The sequence below is a fragment of the Candoia aspera genome, chromosome 1 (genome assembly GCF_035149785.1).
Source record: "Candoia aspera isolate rCanAsp1 chromosome 1, rCanAsp1.hap2, whole genome shotgun sequence".
Taxonomy (NCBI): Eukaryota; Metazoa; Chordata; class Lepidosauria; order Squamata; family Boidae; genus Candoia; species Candoia aspera.
This window is the reverse complement of record NC_086153.1, coordinates 306,425,076-306,444,114: the sequence shown is the minus strand read 5'-3', so window position 1 is coordinate 306,444,114 and position 19,039 is coordinate 306,425,076. Positions and strand designations below refer to the sequence as shown.

Here is a 19,039-nt window from a genome sequence, read left to right as displayed (position 1 = left end):
AGCAGTAACATGGGCCTGCATTTTTACACTCCCATTTTTGGAATTTATGTATAAATGCTGGAACCAAAGAGTCATGCTTTGCATAAGAACAAAGCTACCCCTTAGGCTTTGATTTTCCAGTCACTGCAAACAATAGCAACATCATCGCTTACTGTACTTGCATCAAACTTATTACAACATTTCTCCACCAATCTTTCCTGTTCATACTCTTAAGTTTCCCCTATAAAAAAAGTCGACCTTTGCTGCCTTTTTTTAAATAGCTGGGAAGAGTTAGTAAGTCACACCCAGGCTGGTGAGTCACCAGGATAAAGAATTCTGTTTCCTGCTCCCTTGAGGTACAGAAAGAACCTGCAGGTACATGAAGGGGAACAGATGGGAGGGTAATCATGTGGGCTACCGAAAGCAAGAATTATTGAACGTTGTTATCCACATAAACTGCCCGCTATAGAGAGCTTGACTGCAATCTGGGAGATTGAGCTTTCCAAGGTCCCCATCAAGAAGCAATAAAATAGCCACGTCTTCCATCTGTTTTTTCTTCCCTTCTAAACCTTTAATTCACCACTCCCCTCCACTTGCCTGCACATGGAGAAACACACTCCAGGCAAAGCGGAAAGTTTGACAAAGGGGATGGGCAGGTTCAAAAGGAACCAATTGTTAGGGCTTTCTTCCATACAATTCTCCAAGTCCCAACTGAGCAACCTTCCAATAAAAAAAGAATCAATTATCTATCATTATTATTTGGAGTACTGAAAAAGATCTTTTCTCTTTCAAAGCCAAAGCGGAGCTGAATTTCAAACAGCTTCATACTAGCAACTATGAATTCTGAAAGAAGTAGAAATAAGGATAGGTGAATGTGGGTATTCCTGCACCACTATCTTGTACCTCTTTGGCACCTTCTCTGGACCTGATTGATGTCACAATGTCATTTCGAGGAAGTTGGAGAAGAACTGGTTTTGTCTCTGACTCTACTTTTGTTTACAGTAACTGTACAGTGACTGCAGATTTGAGGGTGATCCATTTTTGGCAGAAGTTTTGTCTCACTCCACCTCCTAGGTCCAACCATCACTATTGTTCTTTTCCCTCCTCCCTGCCCACCCCCATCATCCAGATATTCCATATCTGATTCCTGCTACTTCCAGTGTCTTCACCATTTAACTTATCTCTCCCAAACACCAATTATGACAACATGCAATTTTTATAACCATTATCAAAAGCACCTGGGTTAAAACATATTGATATGCTATAATTTCACCTCTGCAAATCCCAGAGCCTTTAAGTCTAACAAAGAAATGGTGACAAAGTGGCTAGGAAGCTGTTGGGGGCTTTTAAAAACATTTTTTTCGATTAATCTTCTTGTGGATGATTTTCCCCATAGCAGCCTCTGAGATTTGGGGGGCAAATTATGAGACAAATTTCATAAACGTCTGCAATTTATTTTATACTGTTTTTATGTGGAATGAATGGACTTCTGTTATTTCGTGATTGTTGACAGCGCAGGGGACAGGACACCAATTGAATGATGTTCTTTTAGTTTGCTGAAGAGAGAAGGTGAGCACCAATTGGTTCATGGTATTCTCTGCATGTTGAGGTTGGCAGAAGTGAAGATGAGAGCAGTTCAGTTTCAAACTGCTTAGCAAGGTATTAGGGGAGTAGAAACACTAATGGTATGGAAATGCCCATTTTGTAGTTTGGTTTTACCCAGTTTCTAATTTTTCTGACTTCAGGGTTGTTTGTTTGGTCCCTTTTCTCTATCAGCTTGTGAATTTTCTGCATCAAAATGTGCAAACATTTCCAAATTGGCATATTTTTATTCCTACTTTGCACATTTTTTGCATTTTTTCCCCAATAGAATGGTTACACTTTATTTTCACCAACATAGGCATACATGTATCTAGTATCCATTTGTATATGTAATTTTTCTTCGGAAAATGCATCTCACAATTGGAAGTAGACAACTGATTTCAGCTTGTGTATATGTTCAGAAAATAAGAATTAGAGAGTATGTTAATATTTATCTACTAATGCTAATAAGAAGCTGCATTTATCTCCCTACTGATCCAGTATTCTCTATTTTGATCGACAACATTTCTCTTGCTGGAAAGGTCTTTGTCATTATCTGAATGTTTCAGCTGAAGTTATTGGAGACTGAGATTGAAACCAAGCACATGCTCTACCACTGACCTATAGCTCATGCTGCACTTGCAAATCATGGTTTTGAAAACTGCATATATGAGACTGTTTTAAAATGGCATTGCACACTTTTACTACCTATCATTTTGTCATGTCAGTGTGGCCTGTATTTATACCCTCTCACCATACATTTTCCCCAAGAAACATGAAGAAAGAACACTTTCAGATAGGTTTGGCCGAGAAATTTATGTCCAAAAGGGAAAATTATGGTTGGGCAAAAATCATTACTTCAACATACTAACTACTGTTTGATACCAATTGTGGCTTGAAAAAATCCCAACAACTCGTACTGAATTATTTTTGAGCATAAGTTTATTTTTGGCTTTTGGCCTTGTCCAAGCATATATTTAATTTATATAATTTATATACTTTATTTCATATATATATATATATGTATATTTAAACAAATAGTATAATAGAGAGAGGCTCTGGAAAATTATATGCCTTTACAATGGCTGCCTTCTGCTTACGTTGTATAATAACTATTGTAGGATTGTTTCCTCCACCCAACGTACGTGGCTTGAAAGTCCAAGGTCCTAGATACACGTGGCCTGGCCAAATGACATAATAAAAGCATTTTGTGTTATATGATACCTTAAACTATAAAGCTGAGAATTTGCTGGCCACATGGTCACCACCATTTTATCCCTCAGTGTATTGGCATTTGAAGCAAGCTTTGTGTCTTATTATAGTGTTTCATCTCAAAACAACCATTGTTTTGGAGTTCTGGAATTGGGATTTATACCAAACATTTGTCAGTTCTGGCATCAGTTTTGAATTTGCAAAACACAATAAGCTACAAATTTGGTTACAGAATTATACATGATAGGAAGTAAAATAGGGGGAGCATGCAGAATTTGAACTTGTTAGCTTTGTGCATTTGCAATCTTGAACAGTCTCTGGTCAAAAAGTGTTTTTAAGTACGTTCTACTTTATTCCAAGCCAAAGATGAAAAATGAGTTTTGGGCTTAACCTCTGATAATCTACTTTGCAAGCAAATGATATCAATATGGGGACCCTACAACAGTAAACTCACCACCATCGAGAACCACCCAGAGTTTCTGCAAGTTAGGCGGCATATAAATTTAATGAGTTATTATTGGATTCTTTTGTTTGGCAAATTGCCAAAAAAATGATAGCACAAAGGCATGATTTTGTGTTTGAATTTCCTTCTGGTTGGAGCCACACATCAAATTAAGCCATAATGCAATTTATTTTTGTCATACTGTTGTTTGAACCCAACCATTGTGACCACTTAGCTTGTTGTAGGAAGCCAGCCAATTATTGTTTATTTATTAGACCATATTTAAGCAAACGTTGGCTTACAATGTTATGCAAAATCAGTTGTAATCTTAAGACTTGTCCAACTTGTGCTCCCCAAGTGTCTTGGACTACAAAGCTCCAACCAGGATGCATAGATTTATTAAGCTTCTCAATGGCATCAGTTTTGAGAAGATCGTTTTGTGTGGTGCACTAAACTTGCAAAGATGTGTGCATGAAATTGGGGGAGGGGGGAGAGAAGAAAAGGAACGAAGTTGAAGCACAACCAGTTGCATTTTTTAAAATTATTCTTGTCCTTCTCTTTGCTCTTCCTGTAAGCCAAAAAGCTGTAAAGGCAAGAAGCGGCCAGATCCCTAGCCTCTAGGCCAGTGTTTCTCAACCTTGGCAACTTTTAAGAGGGGTGGACCAACTCCCAGAATTATCCATCCAACCATTTCCCCATGCTGACTGGGGAATTCTGGGAGTTGAAGTCCACCCCTCTTAAAGTTGCCAAGGTTGAGAAACACTGCTCTGACAATGCTAGTGTTAACCCGGCATAGTTTTAGAAGGAAAGGGCATTCAAGGTTGGATTCTCTGCTCCCTAATCTCTTGTTTTCAGAAAATGACGAAGAATGCCTTTCCTGGATTTTATTAGAATGCTCTTCTTACCTGCAATACTATCAACACAAACAGGTCTCCTATACTGCAGAGAAAAGAATCCTTCCAGTTGCTCAGCAGAGAACCCGAACCTCCAGCCGGCATAATCTGAAAAGGGGGGGATTAGAGAAGGCAGCTCCCAGCCTTCCTTCCAGACCAGATTTTTATCGCGCAGTTGACCCAGCTGGTTTACCGGACGTCCAAGGGTCCCGATGATGCATCTCCTTGGAGAGCCCTTCCGTCTTTTCTCCCCGCTTTTCCTCCCCCTCCTTTCCCGTTCCCAAATAAATCTCTTAATGGGAGATTCATGGAACAGCTGCCTAATGCCTTTAGCTTGGTAGCACTCCAAGCGGACGGCCAGGGAGCAGCGCGAGTGTCTTTAAAGGCTCTGCTTTCTTTACACAAAAGTAAGCCGTACCGAATTCTGCGGGGCTTCCTTTCGAGTAGGCGAGTAGCACGCTAAGGGATCGTCTCGCGTAGTCAGCAACCGTGTTCCCTGCAGCCTCCAAAACCGGAGCGGGGGGGGGCGAGCTTCTACACCCCCCGTCCCTACGGAGAGTGCCGTAAGGGACGATTCGCCGCTCCTGCGCAGGAGAAAGGCGGCAGTGCCTTTCGCGGGCAAGCGCCCCTACACGCGGCTGCTATAGCGGCGGGGAGGGTGTGTTCTCGAGCCCCCTCCCCTCGGTGTCGGAGGTGGAGAGAGGAGGAGACCGGCGGCGGAGGCGGGAGGAGGAGGAAGTAGAGGCGGCAGAGAATAGCGGGCAAATGGAGATCTGAGAGGCTGCGAGAGCCACGGAGGAAGGAGGCGAGCGCCTTGAATTCGCCTCTTTCGTCGCCCAGCCCAGCCCAGCCCAGCCGGGGCTCCCGCTTATAAACTCTGAACTGCCGCTGCCGCCTCAGACGGCGGTTTCTCGGAAAAGCCTAGCCGTGCCGTCGCTGCCTCGAATCCATTCCCTCACCCAGGCAGAGGAAGGAACAGCTCTCCCACAGCCGGAGGCACCTTCCCGCGGTCTCGGAACCTTTCCGGATTCGCCGAGACTCTCGGAGGGCCTGCAGAAAAGGGTTGCACCGAACTTGCTGCTGCTCACTCGCCGCCCTTCGCTGGCTCGTTTTGCCTCCCTGCCTCAGCCATGCCCTCGGTGGCGTGAGGAAGTTTACTGATGGCTGCTGAGAGGTTCCTCTTCCCTTCCATCCTTGCCTCTCCGCTCCGGCCAAGGCTTGCGCTGCTTTCCCCCAGACCCGCCTCTGGGTGAAATGCTGGAGAGCTGGGCCCCCTCTTCGCCCTTTCCCGAGTTCTAGGCTTTCTGGAAACTGAACGTTGTTTGTCCTCTTAACGACAGTAACTACTTCGAAGTAGGTGTCGGCATCCTTTGGCGAGCAGGCTTCCTAATTATCCCCTTTTCAGAAGAACGGCATGCTCTGCTGAAGTGGCAACAAGATGCAGACCTTTCTGAAAGGGAAAAGGGTTGGTTATTGGCTGAGCGAGAAGAAAATCAAGAAGCTCAATTTCCAAGCGTTTGCAGATCTTTGCAGGTAAGGAATGGAGTCTTAGACTAGCTGCTTGGGTGTGTATGTGCGGTTGTTTGGGTGAGAACTCACTGCCTTATCTCCGGGACTCAGGAAGTTGATACTTCAGTTTCTTCCTCTGTCTTGGGCAAATGCTATTACTTAATTACCTATTTAACGCATTTCGATTGCCACCCAGTTGTGAGAGGTTGGTGTAGAAAAACAATGGGCTGGATGGCTATTTCTAGTTATCAAAGTAAGGTGTGCACAAGTGCCGCCTGGGTTAATATTTTGGACCTCCATAATCCCCAACCAGCATAGCTTTGAAGGAGGTTGGCTGGAAGACTTAATGATTGCCACTTGGGGCATTGAGCTGCATAAAGAATACTGGGCTATTAAGGAAAAGAAATGTGATTAAAATAAAACGTTATTAAGGAAGCTATCTAGGAAGGATGTGAAAAGCTTTCGATTTCATTGGTTTCTTTTGATGGACCAATAACAGATCGGCTGTTATAATGTGAAGCTTTAGGAATGTAAAGTGCATTGTAGGCAGTGCATGTTTGAAATAACATATTGAGGAAAGTTATAGCCACCCTTTTTTTCTTTACGGTTTTTGAATTTTCTTTGCCAGGCTTAAGTGCTATCATAGTGAATTGATCCATGAAAGCAGGTTCCTTCACCTTGAAAGAATGAGTAAACAAACTGGAATGTTAGGCTTTCCATAATACTGTTTTCGAAGAAAAACATTGTGCATATACAACTGTTTACACATATCTGCCTCCCTCAGTTCTGCTTTCTTTTTAAAGAGATACCTTGCATCTTTTAATGATATTTTTCTTCTAAGTGCAGCACTAAAAAAAATCATATGCCTGAAGCTAAGATGGGCCTAAATGTTAGCAGTTTTTTGCAATCAAACACTACAAAACTCAAAAGCCATGCCCCCTCCCATCCTCCCTCTGTCTCTCTGCTAAGCTATTTTGGGTTCAAGATTTCAGAGCTTATTAATTATAAAGCCAAGACAGATTTTTGCTTCTGGTTGGGAACCAAAATGGTAACATAATGGTTCTCACTGGTAAATGGATGAATGGGCTAATTGTTTTGCTGTATAGTACAAGCTAGTGAGATTTTTTATATAACCATCCCACTACAGATAGTAGTGTTTTAACAGGATAATTGGGATATTTCTGAGTGGATAAATAGGAAAATCTACAGCTATAAGTTGCCAAGCAGTTCCTAAACAAAGCTGGTATTTTTTATGATTTCCATTATTGGTAGCTATGGTTTTTTTCTGAAATTGTTACCTTTCTTGAGCAGCTAAATTCTGGAAATCAAAAATGTTCATTTAAAACAGGTAATAAATGTTCATTTACTACAGATAGTAACAGAAGCTTTATGGATTTTATCCAAACAAAATTTTGATTAAGTTAGTATTCCCAGATATGTTTATTTGCTCTTTTTTTCAACAAAAAAAAAATTCAGTATCTCTAAATCTAACAAATATTTTTTGGCTATAAATGTAGTATTTGAATTCTTAAATGTTTGTTTTATGAGGGAAGGTAAAAGAATAGATGAACATCCTTCCAGCCTGTTGCTCTTCTTAAAATATTGAACTATACGCCACCACTGGTTTAAAAATGGCACTCAAAAAGAGCTTATCTCTGATTCATGCTTCAAACTGGAGGAAGCAACAAGAACAGAGTTACAAGGTTGGGTTTTGGGCCTGGTACTCTTCAGTATGTATATTAATGACATGGATGAGGAACTAAAAGGTGTACTTATGAAATTTGCAGACAATTAAAAAAATGGGATAGTATAACTACCCCAGAAAACATCAGAATTCAAAACAATTCAAAGAAATGGGCTGAAAATAACAGATTGCATTTGCTTCTGTTAAATCTTAGAATTCTTCATTTAAGGGGAAAAAATCGAATGTATGATTAGAATACATACCAGCAACAGAACTTACAGAAAAGATCTTGAAAATGTGGTTGATTGTAAGTTGAATGTAAAGGCAAACACGCTATTAAACTGCTTCAATAGAAATATAGTTTCCAATTAATAGAAAATATCCTACAGTACTCTATTTTTGTTGATCAGATATCACCTAGAGTACTGTGTCCAATTTTGGGCAAAACACTTTAAGAAAATTCAAATTAACCTGAATAGATTAAGGTCAGTAGGAAGGTTTGCAGAAACTGGGTATGTGTAGCTTTAAGAAGAGAAGTTTGTGGGAGGTTGTGATAGGAATAGTGCTGGCTGAAGGAAGATTACACAAAAGATCGCAACTCCTTCTCTGTCATCCCAGCAGATTGTGGACTAACAGTCCTAAATTGTAGGAAAGCAGATTCTCTTTGAATTTTAGGAAAAGCTTCTTAATAGAGCAATTGGACAGTGGGACCAATTACTATAAGAAATGGTGGGCTTTTCTTCACAGGAAGTACTGAAGCATAATCTCTGGGTGCTTTAATTGGAACTCCAACATTTTGTAGGGATTTGGTTTGGATAGCCTCAGTGCCCTCTCAGTGCTACAATCCCTAAGAAACTGTTTCCAAAAGTACCAATTAAAGCATGGATTTACAGTGAAAGCAAAACATTATTTGTTTCCCTACATTCTTATTTTCCTTTAATATTAATTCCCTTGCCAACCAGTTATCCTACCAGATTTTCTGCTTTTGACATATTAAATAATATTAATATCAGTGTGATGCTTCTCAACATCTTATTTTTTCTTTAGCTATGCTGTAGGTTGATGATCTCACATTACTTGTGCATCTCAGTGATTTTTGTTCTCTGGGTGAAATTTCTGTTTTCAGTAAGAAGCCCTTTTTTCTAACAGCTTCCTTGGCAGTGGTTGTGGAGCTTCTAAGACTTGGTTAAATATGATTACACTGAACTTCCTTGGTAATATTCCACTTATGTAGAAATTTAAATTTGGCAGTACAGCACCCCCTAGATTTAATGGATGTTGTTTTAGCGGACCTCAGATGCAACAGACAAAATCTGTGTGCTTGCATGCATGCATAAAATCCCATTTGTTGTAATTCTATCTTACTCAACAGTCTTGAGGAAGTTTTCATGGTAGTTAAAATATTCTTATAAATGTGATATAAGGAAACAATTTTTAAAATGTACCTTTGTGTTCAAAATTCCTGCTAAATCGCACAACACATTTTATGAACAAGGAGGCCAAGAACTTTAGAGATAAGAATAATAAAGTTTTAATATTGAAAAATACCATTGAACTGGTGAAGTGAGGAGGGAACGCTGTTTCTGCCATGACACTTCAAAATTTTCATGAGATAGATGACTATCCCACTTCAATTCAGAACAATGTTACTAGTTTAAGAAAAAGAATTGTAGAAAAATCTTCAGAGAATATGAATTGTTTAAAATATTGGACAGTTCTAATATCCAGTTCTGTGAAACTTTCCAGGATGGTCACATGAATGGTTTGTACCTGGGAGAAAAAAAGAAATTACTAAACTTTTTTTGTGGCGTCTTCTTTCTTTTGGTGGTGTCAGTGCTTTTGGAAGTAAAAGCTATAACAAACTTGATGTACATACTTAAGATCTAAGTGTGCGTTTAATTACTCATTATGTACTTCGAGAATTAGAAGCAGGACAGTAATGTGGTCTTTCATATATTTTTGCCCCCCATCAGAGCGAACAGGAAGGTACCTTCTGAATCTGAGAATTTTTCCTCATATATGAACTAGAGTATTTATTTCCTGAAGAATGAATTAAAGCTGTACTTCCAATTTTTGAATTAGATAGGTCATATAATTTAAGATAAACTTAGTTAAACACTGTTGGTATTGAGCATAAACCATTAGATATACAGTACTGGGCCAAACTCCTCCAGGAAATAAAGCCAGACTGCTCACTTGAGGGAATGATATTCAAGGCAAAACTGAAATACTTTGGCCACATAATAAGAAGACAGGACACCCTGGAGAAGGGGCTGATGCTAGGGAGAGTGGAAGGCAAAAGGAAGAGGGGCCGACCAAGGGCAAGGTGGATGGATGATATTCTAGAGGTGACGGACTCGTCCCTGGGGGAGCTGGGGGTGTTGACGACCGACAGGAAGCTCTGGCATGGGCTGGTCCATGAAGTCACGAGTCGGAAGTGACTAAATGAATAAACAACTGGGCCAAACATAAGGGATGATCTAAGTGTAAAATGTTTTTAAATGGGGACATTAATAACCTGTCTAAAAAGTAATGAAGTATATTGTATATCTTCCAGGAATTCTGATAAACTCTCCCAAACTTGCAGAATTTTAATAATCCTTTGTTAGATCTTTGCCCAGTGACAGCTAAGAGTTTACTTTAGATTCTGAAGTTAATATTATTGGTAGCCATGTATATTTATCTTGTACTGTAACTGTTTTAATTGTAACTGTTTAACTGTTTTATAGTATTGTTGTAAGGTGCCCAGAGTCACTTGTTGAGATGGGCGGCTATAGAAATTGAATAAATAAATATTAAACAGATTTAAGGACAGACTGCTTTGTAATATTCAAATATTGTCTGTAGAAGGGATGAACATCTTTGTTTTAATGAAGTTGTTAAAAGTATGAGAAATCTTATACTAGCTGTTAATTTGATTTGTTCAATTTTTATACTAAAGTCCAGAATGAACTCTGCTATTGGTATCTTGATTAGCTAAGCTTTATTGATAGCACTACGATCATAATTCTAAAATTCGTAATGTTTTCTAGTCTGGAAGAATATTGTGCTGGAGCTCTCTCCGTTGCCTCAGATGGTCTTCTTACATGGTAGTCACTTCATTTGATTCATAACAGCAGTGATCAGTGGAATAATAAAAGTTTCTGGAAGAAAAGCTTTACATTAATACACATTTTCTTCCCATTCATCCTGTACATACAAGCTAGTTTATAGATTCTGTGATATTTTTTTGTATAGTTCTGGTAGATCAACAGAATGGGGGGGGGGGGGATTGTAGCTTGAGTTACCTTCAGAATATAAGGTATTTATCATATTTATTCATCATTGCATATTTTCTGAATAAGAGCAACAACACATATTCTGTTCATATGACAATATAATTGGGTTGGGATGCAATATAGCACTGTAACAAAGAATCTGTTTTGGTAGGAAAGCTAATTCTTTTGTTATCTGTGGATTTTCTCCTAAAATGCTTACCTAAGCTGTTCTTTTTCCATTGAACGTCACCTATTCCTGCCTGTCTCTTCACACAGAAACATTTCTGAGCAGGCAAATTCGAAGATGATATTTGGGCTACAGTTAGACAGAATCACGAAGAAAGCCTTTTCTTTGGTCAAATACATTTTTGGACTTTTTTGCCACTGGGCAAAAAGCCAAGACACTTCAATGAAGGAATAAGCATAAATTGTATGCAAAGAAGTATGGAGATGGTCTTGAAGAAGGTATTAAACACCAGCTTAAACCTGGAAGGGAGGAGTGAGTGAGAAAGAAACTCAAGATTGCCTTGCCTTGATTTTCTTTGGTATAAGACAGGAGAGAGAATCTCTTAGCAGATTTTTAAGATTCTGTTGTTATACCCTGTAACAAGAGAATTCCAGTAGTCGTTGTGGAGCCTGTTTCCTGATCAGCCTGCCTAGAACCGTTGACATTATGTAATATTGAGATAAACAGAATTGGCTGTTTATGGAAAGTAGGACAGTTATACTGTGTGTAGCTGATAAAAGGATCCCCCCCCAAAAAGTTCAAGTACAAATATAATCTCAAGCCTCTTTTCTCCATCTAGTATATATTACTTCAATAGTGAATGCATTTAGCTGTTGTAGATATGGGTTAAAAGAAGCTCTTCAAAACTTACTTTTGCCAAAGAAGACCTGAAAAAGATGTCATTATGGTATATTTTTAGCCAATGTCGGAAATGGGTTATAGAGATCCTGATTCAAATCTCACTTGGCTATGAAGCTTACTGAGTAGGAACAAAGAGTAATGGTACTAATATTTTTATTTAGCATGTGCTTATATCTAAAAGCAATACAAGATCTAAATACTTGTCTGATTCATACATTATTCTAGGCCTTAAAATGCTTTTTTTTTTTAAGTTCTGGTGTAATATGTCATATGGCCCCAATCTGTTGCCATTTATTCAGTGAACTATATTTCAACAAGAAGTGGCCTCATATGATATGTGTTACTCATTTAGTACCTTTTACCCACAGGGTTGTTGTGGGGAAAAGAGGAGGAAGGAGTATTTGGTATGTTTGCCGCCTTGACTTATTTATAAAAATAATAAAGGCGAGATAGAAAATAAATAAAATAAACTATATACTATACTATATACCTATAAAGATAGTGGGGCTTTGCATCTTGAATTCCCTAGAAAGATTTCATATAAGAAAGAAAATACAAAAATATTGTAGGAAATGTTGATTCTTGTAGCCTTTGATTTTACTGCATATGGAGACCTCTTGGACTGTAAGAAAGTAAGTTTGCCATAGCAAAGATGAACATTGCTTAGAACATTGCTTTACTATGTTTCAGTCTTACTAAGGAACAGAATTACAAGAAGAATAAAGTGAGGGACCGTTTTCTATTCTTGTAAAAGCAGCTTTTCAGTAGGAAAACTGTTTTCAGTTTTTTTGTCTAATTTTGGGACAAAATTAGTAGGAAATATTTTGCAGAAATATTGTACATTGTAAGGATAGTCTCTGGGGTACTGAAGTACATAACTTATAGAATGACAGAATAGCTCCTGCTTCAGAGATTTTGTCCTTGATTGCCAGTTTTTTACAAGTCCATGTGGAAGATGACCTGCAATTAACTGTAGTTATGATTTGACTGAATTGGGTATTTTATGCAGTGCTTGAGGAGTAAATTGAGTAGAATTGTCCTTGAGTTTTTGCTTCCATTAACAGCTGGATAAACATGAAAAGGCCTAAATTGAATGTGATGGCTGTGCATGCAAGCAATACTTTTGAAAGAAAGCTTGTATGCTTCTATCAGTTTTTCCTGACACCAGTGATTATATGGTGAGTGGAAACTGAATGTTTCTTAGTTGTCATTAAAAGGACATAGGAAAGTAATATGTCAGCTGATTATTTTACATGGACATCAAGTTGGTGATTACTGTATTAGCACGAACATGCTAAAACTTTGTGGTAGAGCACGTAGTTTTGCATAATAAAAGTCCCATGATCAGCTATTGTCATCTATGAGGAACAGCTCCTGTCCAAAAACCTAGGGAACCACTGCTGATCTGTGTATAAGCACCTTTTTCAACCAGATGCCCCCCAGATACATTAGACCAGGCCCATGTGATCTACATCCAGCATCAGTGAGAGGAGATGGGAATTGTAGTCCAGCAGACCTGGAAGGCAGCCAAGTCAGAAAGATTGGCAGGGACAATAATGAGCTTGTGGACCTATGGTCTGATTCAATATAAGTAGTTTCCTGCGTGACTTCAGAATACCTAGAATTCATTAATAAATGGCTGATAAAGATAGTAGCTGGAATGTTCTAGTGTTATATTCAATGTTAAAGCCCACAGACAACTTTTGTAAGCCATCATTATAACATTCTTTAATAATTCTTCTAATTAAAGAGCATATGGCATTTTTTCTGCAATAGATAGGTAGTGAGATATTGGCATTATGCAGTGCCAAGAACTTACTGTGTGGTGTTAAACTTGAATTTCTAAAAATCTGTGACCGGGTGAATCAGAATGCTAACAGTATATCAGCATTCCGCAAGTTGGTGCCCTAAATGACTGGGAATTATGGGAGATGAAATTTCATGCCAGGATAGGGTAAGCAGCAGTATATAATAGTTTCCTGAATAAATGGGAAGATACTGTATAGTTTCTTGCTTAATATTTTTCAAGACAATGAATTTAATTATTTTTTAGCAAATTGTAAAGGCTAATGTCATTATGGGGAACATAAAGAAGCCCAGTTGTTTCTAGGAACTGGCTTTTTAACATGAAGTGCAGCAAACTGCTGTAGGTGAGGGTGGACATGAGCCTCGTTCCCACCTTTCCTAGTACAATACTTTATACACTATGCAATATATAACTTTCTGAAAATAATAAGGGTGCAAATGCTGTAACTTTTATGTTCCATTAAGTCTCTGACTTGGTTCACACACATGCTAAGCCAAAACATGATTTGTTTGTGTAGAATGCTTGCTTGTATGAACCTAGTCATTGTGGTTGGTAGTGGTTTATGGTTTAGCATGTTACGCACACTCAACAAGTTGTGGTTCATTTTGTAAAGCATGGATAAACAGTGGTTTAATGTGATGTGCACTGGTTTTATGTCTCTATGAAGCCACCGTAACTAGTAACCTGCTCCTTGTGAAGATGACAAGCAGCTGCCTTCTGGGATAGCGCTGCTAAGAATGAAGAACTCTACTTGGGTGAGACTAAAATTATTTAGCCAGTCCTGCAGCTGTCATACAGACTGGGGGCTCATTAATCAAATTGACAGCTAGGTATACTTGGATATTCTGTTTTTGAAATAATTTGACTTATTTCTTTATCCGCATGGTGGGGGGGACTAGTTGCTAGTTTTCTGTTTTGAAATAAAGTAGCTGCAGTTCAGTCTATTGCTTTAACTATTTTAATCTTTTACACATATGTGAAATACACATTTTATTCTTTTCAAAAGTGGGGATGGCAGTGCAACTTCAGATTTGTTGGAGTTCGGCATAGTTCATCACGGTTAATGATATTATGCTTGAGGAGTATCTGAGATTGACTCTGTCATATCTAATCTTGTCATTTATCAACATGCTGGGGTTGCTAGTAAATGACTTGTCCAGTCATAAAAATTATAAAAGAATTTATATTATAAAACGTTCATTTATTATGCACCATGTGACTTTGCCAGAGTAATAATTCATTTCACAGAACTTATATTTGTGGAGTCCTTGGTGCGCTCTGAGCCTTGTTGGCTCAGAGAGCACCAAGGCTCAGAGAGCACCAAGGACTCCACAGTTCAACCCTGAGCTACAAATACTCTCTTCGATTGGTACTTATATTTGTGTTTAGAAGTTGATTTTTTTAGAGTACTCCATGATTCTCTTTGCCATAGGAGATAAAAGAGGAATGATAGGCTTCATAAATAATAGATCCAGAAATTATAATATAGTTATACATTTTTAAATACTTCATTTTTTTAAAAATAAACCCCTAGTTTTATGTAGCAAAAAATAAGAAAAGTTATTTGACAGCATTGTTGTGGGAACAGTACTCACTTAGCAATATATCAGTGGAATTCCAGGAATTTTTAAAAATTTATTCTGTCAGTTGATTCAAGTTAATTCAGGCTTTTCCAGCAATGTATGCTGCAGTTGTTTTCATAACTGAACTCATCCTGGTTCAGGGATTACATGAGTTAGTATAAATGCCTACTGATTATTTTTTGATACTATTTGCTTTACTATTAAATGCATATCTTTCCATCATGAAATTCAAGGATAATATGTTATAGTGGTTAGCTTGTTGGACTAGGACCAGGGAGAGTCAAATTCAAAATAACATTCAACCATGAAGCTCACTGAGTGACTTTGGGCCAATCTGTTGGTGGGATTCACATCTTGTGCTAAGCAATGTTTCATTAGCCATGATTACTGAATAGATCATAATTGGCTGTGATCATACATTATTCTAAGTCAAAACCAGATAAACATACTGTTTTGGTTTATATAGTCTTTCTGGATTTACCATGTATAGCACGAATCTGATCATTCTCTTTTTCATGCACTTAGTACCTTGTCACTTCTGCTATGTAATAATCATGTAAAAGCTGTTATTGTTCTTGCTGTCTGGAATAGGTCCACAAGACCTCAACTCTGTTATCCTTTGGGAGGGCAATGAAGACCTGGTTCTTCCAGCAGACATGGACCAAGGGGTTTTGTAAACTCACTAGTGTGTTATGGTTGCTATAATCTTTTTGTATCCCATGTTTCTGATTTCTTTCTGTTGCCAGAAGTGTCTTATTTAACATCCCTTAACTACTACTGTCACACCTAGGTCTGGAAATCAAGAGTGAAAACTGTCATGAAGGATTAGTTCAACACAAAACTGAGAGCCAGTTTGGTGTAGTGGTTAAGGTACTGTTCTAGAACCTGGAAGACCATGAGTCCTGGTTCTCCTTAGGCATGAGGGCCATTTGCATAACTTTGGGCCGTTATTCCCTCTCAAGCCATCCCACTTCACAAGGTGGTTGTTATGTGGAAAATAGGCAGGAGCATTATGTGACGTGCCTTGAGTTGTACAAAGTAAAGACAGGATATAAATATAATAAAAATAACAAAAATTATAAACAGCTTGGACTGCCATTTTGTCCTCTAATCTTAGACTTAAAAAAAAGTCCACTGACCTAAAGAGTAGTTTGAATTTGGTGAATCAAGGAACATACTTCATCTTCAGTGCACCCAGAATAACTGGAGTTTTCATGAGATGCCTTTTGGAGCTGCAGGTTCAGGTTTGGAAAAAAATATTTGTGTACCATACACTGTTTAGCATTCAGTGGGTGAAATCCCCAAAGCAAGGAAAAGTAGCACCAGCAGTTCCTTTTGGGGTATGCCTGATAGGACAGTTCATAGCTATCATGTCTCTATCAAAGCGGGGGGAAAAAGTGATGGGGAGTGTATTAGTTGCAGTTCAACTTGTTCTCTTAAATTTCCACTGCGGGACCATTGGCCACCATTATCTTCTGTGGGTAGGTGCAGTGGCGGTCATAGACAATTGCTCTTTCCCCATTTCCTTATGAGAAATAATCTCTTTGAGAGCATGATTTTTCTCTCGCATTGTATGTCACTCCATTGATCTGCGTAGGTATTTTAAAATAAGTTTGTGCTTGTTATTGTTTAATATGTGAGTTTTAATACTTTCCTACCCTGAAAAGCTTTGGGTTTATAAGGGTAGGATGTTTATTTAATAAATTAAAAATATTAGATCATAGCAGTTTCATATTTATCTTAAACTCTGTATCATTTCTACAGGCAAAACAATTGTGCCTCCAGAAAGTGAAATGAATATGCCAACACCCAAACCAATAGCTTCATCCATTAAAGAAAACAAATAGTATTGTTATTCAATGGCACTAAATAAATTGGTACATAGTTCTCTGTTTCCTGCTAAGGACAAATTAAGTACTATTTCAATGTCTCCATTCAGTCTTCCAATGTTACTACTGCATTGTAGTAACAGGAAGCTATGGAGCAAGCAAAACTTAGTAACTTTGCACTCATGCTCATTGCTCTTTTCGGCTTACTCTGAAGCAGTTACTTCCTTATTAGCCTATTGCCTTCTATGTACACAGTTGCACAAAGGGCGTTGTTTCATGGGAGATCTGGCACAGAACTCGTTTCCTGTGCTATAGTTTCTGCCTTAAACTTAAAAAACTAACAGCCTAATATTATTTTATTGACTAAGTCTCCCAGTGATACTTGTTATTGACATGGAGACAGTTGCCTTGGTTTTCCTCAACTCTTGATAGCATTCAGAAGATTTGATTTCATTCATGTCAAGTTAAAACCTCTGCTAATTACTATGTTTCCCTAACCCCTTAGATTAGAATATCGTTCCATTCTAGGATCCAGCTCATATTGTGTATTGTAGAGTGCATGCCCAAACAAGAATATTGTTGAAAATTCATTTGACCTTATCCTATAATTGTCTTTTTTTTTTTAACCTTTTCAATCATGTCCAATTCTCGGAGACTTCTTGGACAAGTCCCTGCAGTTTTCTTGACAAGATTTTTCAGAAACGGTCTGCCATTGCTTCTTCCTAGGACTGGGAGAAAGTGACTGGCCCAAGGTCACCCAACTGGCTTTGTACCTAAGGCAGGACTAGAACTCACAGTCTCCCGGTTTCTAGCCTCTTATAGTTGTCTTATAAATAAATACTCAAGGAACTATTAACTCAGTCAGTCAACCAAGCAGCAAACAACAGCCCAATCAAAGAACTCCCAAGGAGAGAACAACACCCCTACCAACACAAGCAGGGCAAGCCACAGTATATAAACTGAGAGCAAGGCCCACTCCCTCTTCTCACTGCAGATGTTGCCTAGCCTGGCAATGAAACATCTGCAAGAGAACAACAAGGCTCAGAGAGCACCAAGGACTGCACAGTTCAACCCTGAGCTACAAATAATTTGCTTCAAAATACTCAAAAGCAATCTACTATTTCCCAGCTTTTATAGGGGAGAATTAACATACCTTCTGTTCGCTTTTTCTGCTAAAATACATACCTGCCTGAAATAAAAACAAATAGACTTCCTTTCTGAATCCTTAAATTCTTGAGTGTTGCTTCCCTTTACTCTCCAGCCTGGACTTCAATTTAACTGAACCTCCAGTCATTTTTGGTATGTTGATTGTAGCACATGAGGTGAAGGAAGAACCAAGGAAAGGTAATACTGTAAAAGAAGCTGTTGTGTAAGTTTATGTAAAATTGTGCCCAGCAGCAAACGTTCAAAAATCAGCTTTTGATTTTGCCTTCCACTCTCCCTAGCATCAGCATCTTCTCCAGGGTGTCCTGTCTTCTCATTATGTGGCCAAAGTATTTCAGTTTGGCCTTTAATATCATTCCCTCAAGTGAGCAGTCTGGCTTTATTTCCTGGAGGATGGACTGGTTTGATCTTGCAGTCCAAGGCACTCTCAGAATTTTCCTCCAACACCACAGTTCCAAAGCATCGATCTTCCTTCTCTCAGCCTTCCTTATGGTCCAGCTCTCGCAGCCATATGTTACTACGGGGAACATCAGTGCTTTAACTGTGTGGACCTTTGTTGTCAGTGTGATGTCTCTATTGGATCTAGATTCATGTATTTAGCTACCTGTTAAAACGTTCTGCCTTTACTCCCCACTTTGCCTGCATAGGCCAGTTGTGGGCTTGCCTAGGCAAAGTAAGAGCAGGTTCTGACAGCACTACCCCTTTGCCTATGCAAAGTTGCAAATTTTAAAAAATCGTGATTCCTTTCTAAATTGCTTGTGCCTCTGGAAGGGGGAAAAGCCCACAGTTTGAGAACCTGTACCATCACAGAAATATTTAAAACAAAATACCACTTAGTGACATAGATTAGCTATGGATGATTATAGTGAAGTATGGCTACTACTCATTGAAGTGCTTAGGTAGAACCTTTATATGTGTGTGTGTGTGTATATGTATCTGTGTGTATATGTGTTTGTGTGTGTGTGTGTATGTGTATGTGCCCTTTATGTTTTTGTTTATCTGGATTCCTTCCTTCCTTCCTATATTTAGTTTTTCTGCTTGCTTTTGTATTCAATTAAAAGCAAAAATAAAAAAAGATTTCAGTTCTTCTCTTTTCTCTGTCAGACCTCTCCAATATGCAGAAAAATAAGCTGTACAATAGCTTCAGTGGTTGTACAGAAGGCATATGCTGGAGAATCTGTTTCATATTTTCTCAATTAGCTAAACTTGCTGTAGTGTTTGGCAGATGGAA

The 19,039-nt window shown here is 38.6% G+C and overlaps 1 protein-coding gene across 2 annotated transcripts in view; it reads left to right on the top strand.

The window, feature by feature from the left end:
* Window positions 1–4,797: 4,797 nt before the first annotated feature.
* ITPK1 (inositol-tetrakisphosphate 1-kinase) overlaps window positions 4,798–19,039 on the top strand; it is a 123,651-nt gene continuing 109,409 nt past the window's right edge. Inside the window, exon 1 of one of the 2 annotated variants that reach the window (XM_063290259.1) lies at window positions 4,798–5,640. In XM_063290259.1, coding sequence (XP_063146329.1) covers window positions 5,546–5,640 — 95 coding nt within the window. In that variant the 5' untranslated portion in view covers window positions 4,798–5,545. The remainder of the gene's footprint in view (window positions 5,641–19,039) is intronic. The other variant, XM_063290260.1, reaches the window with a different exon arrangement.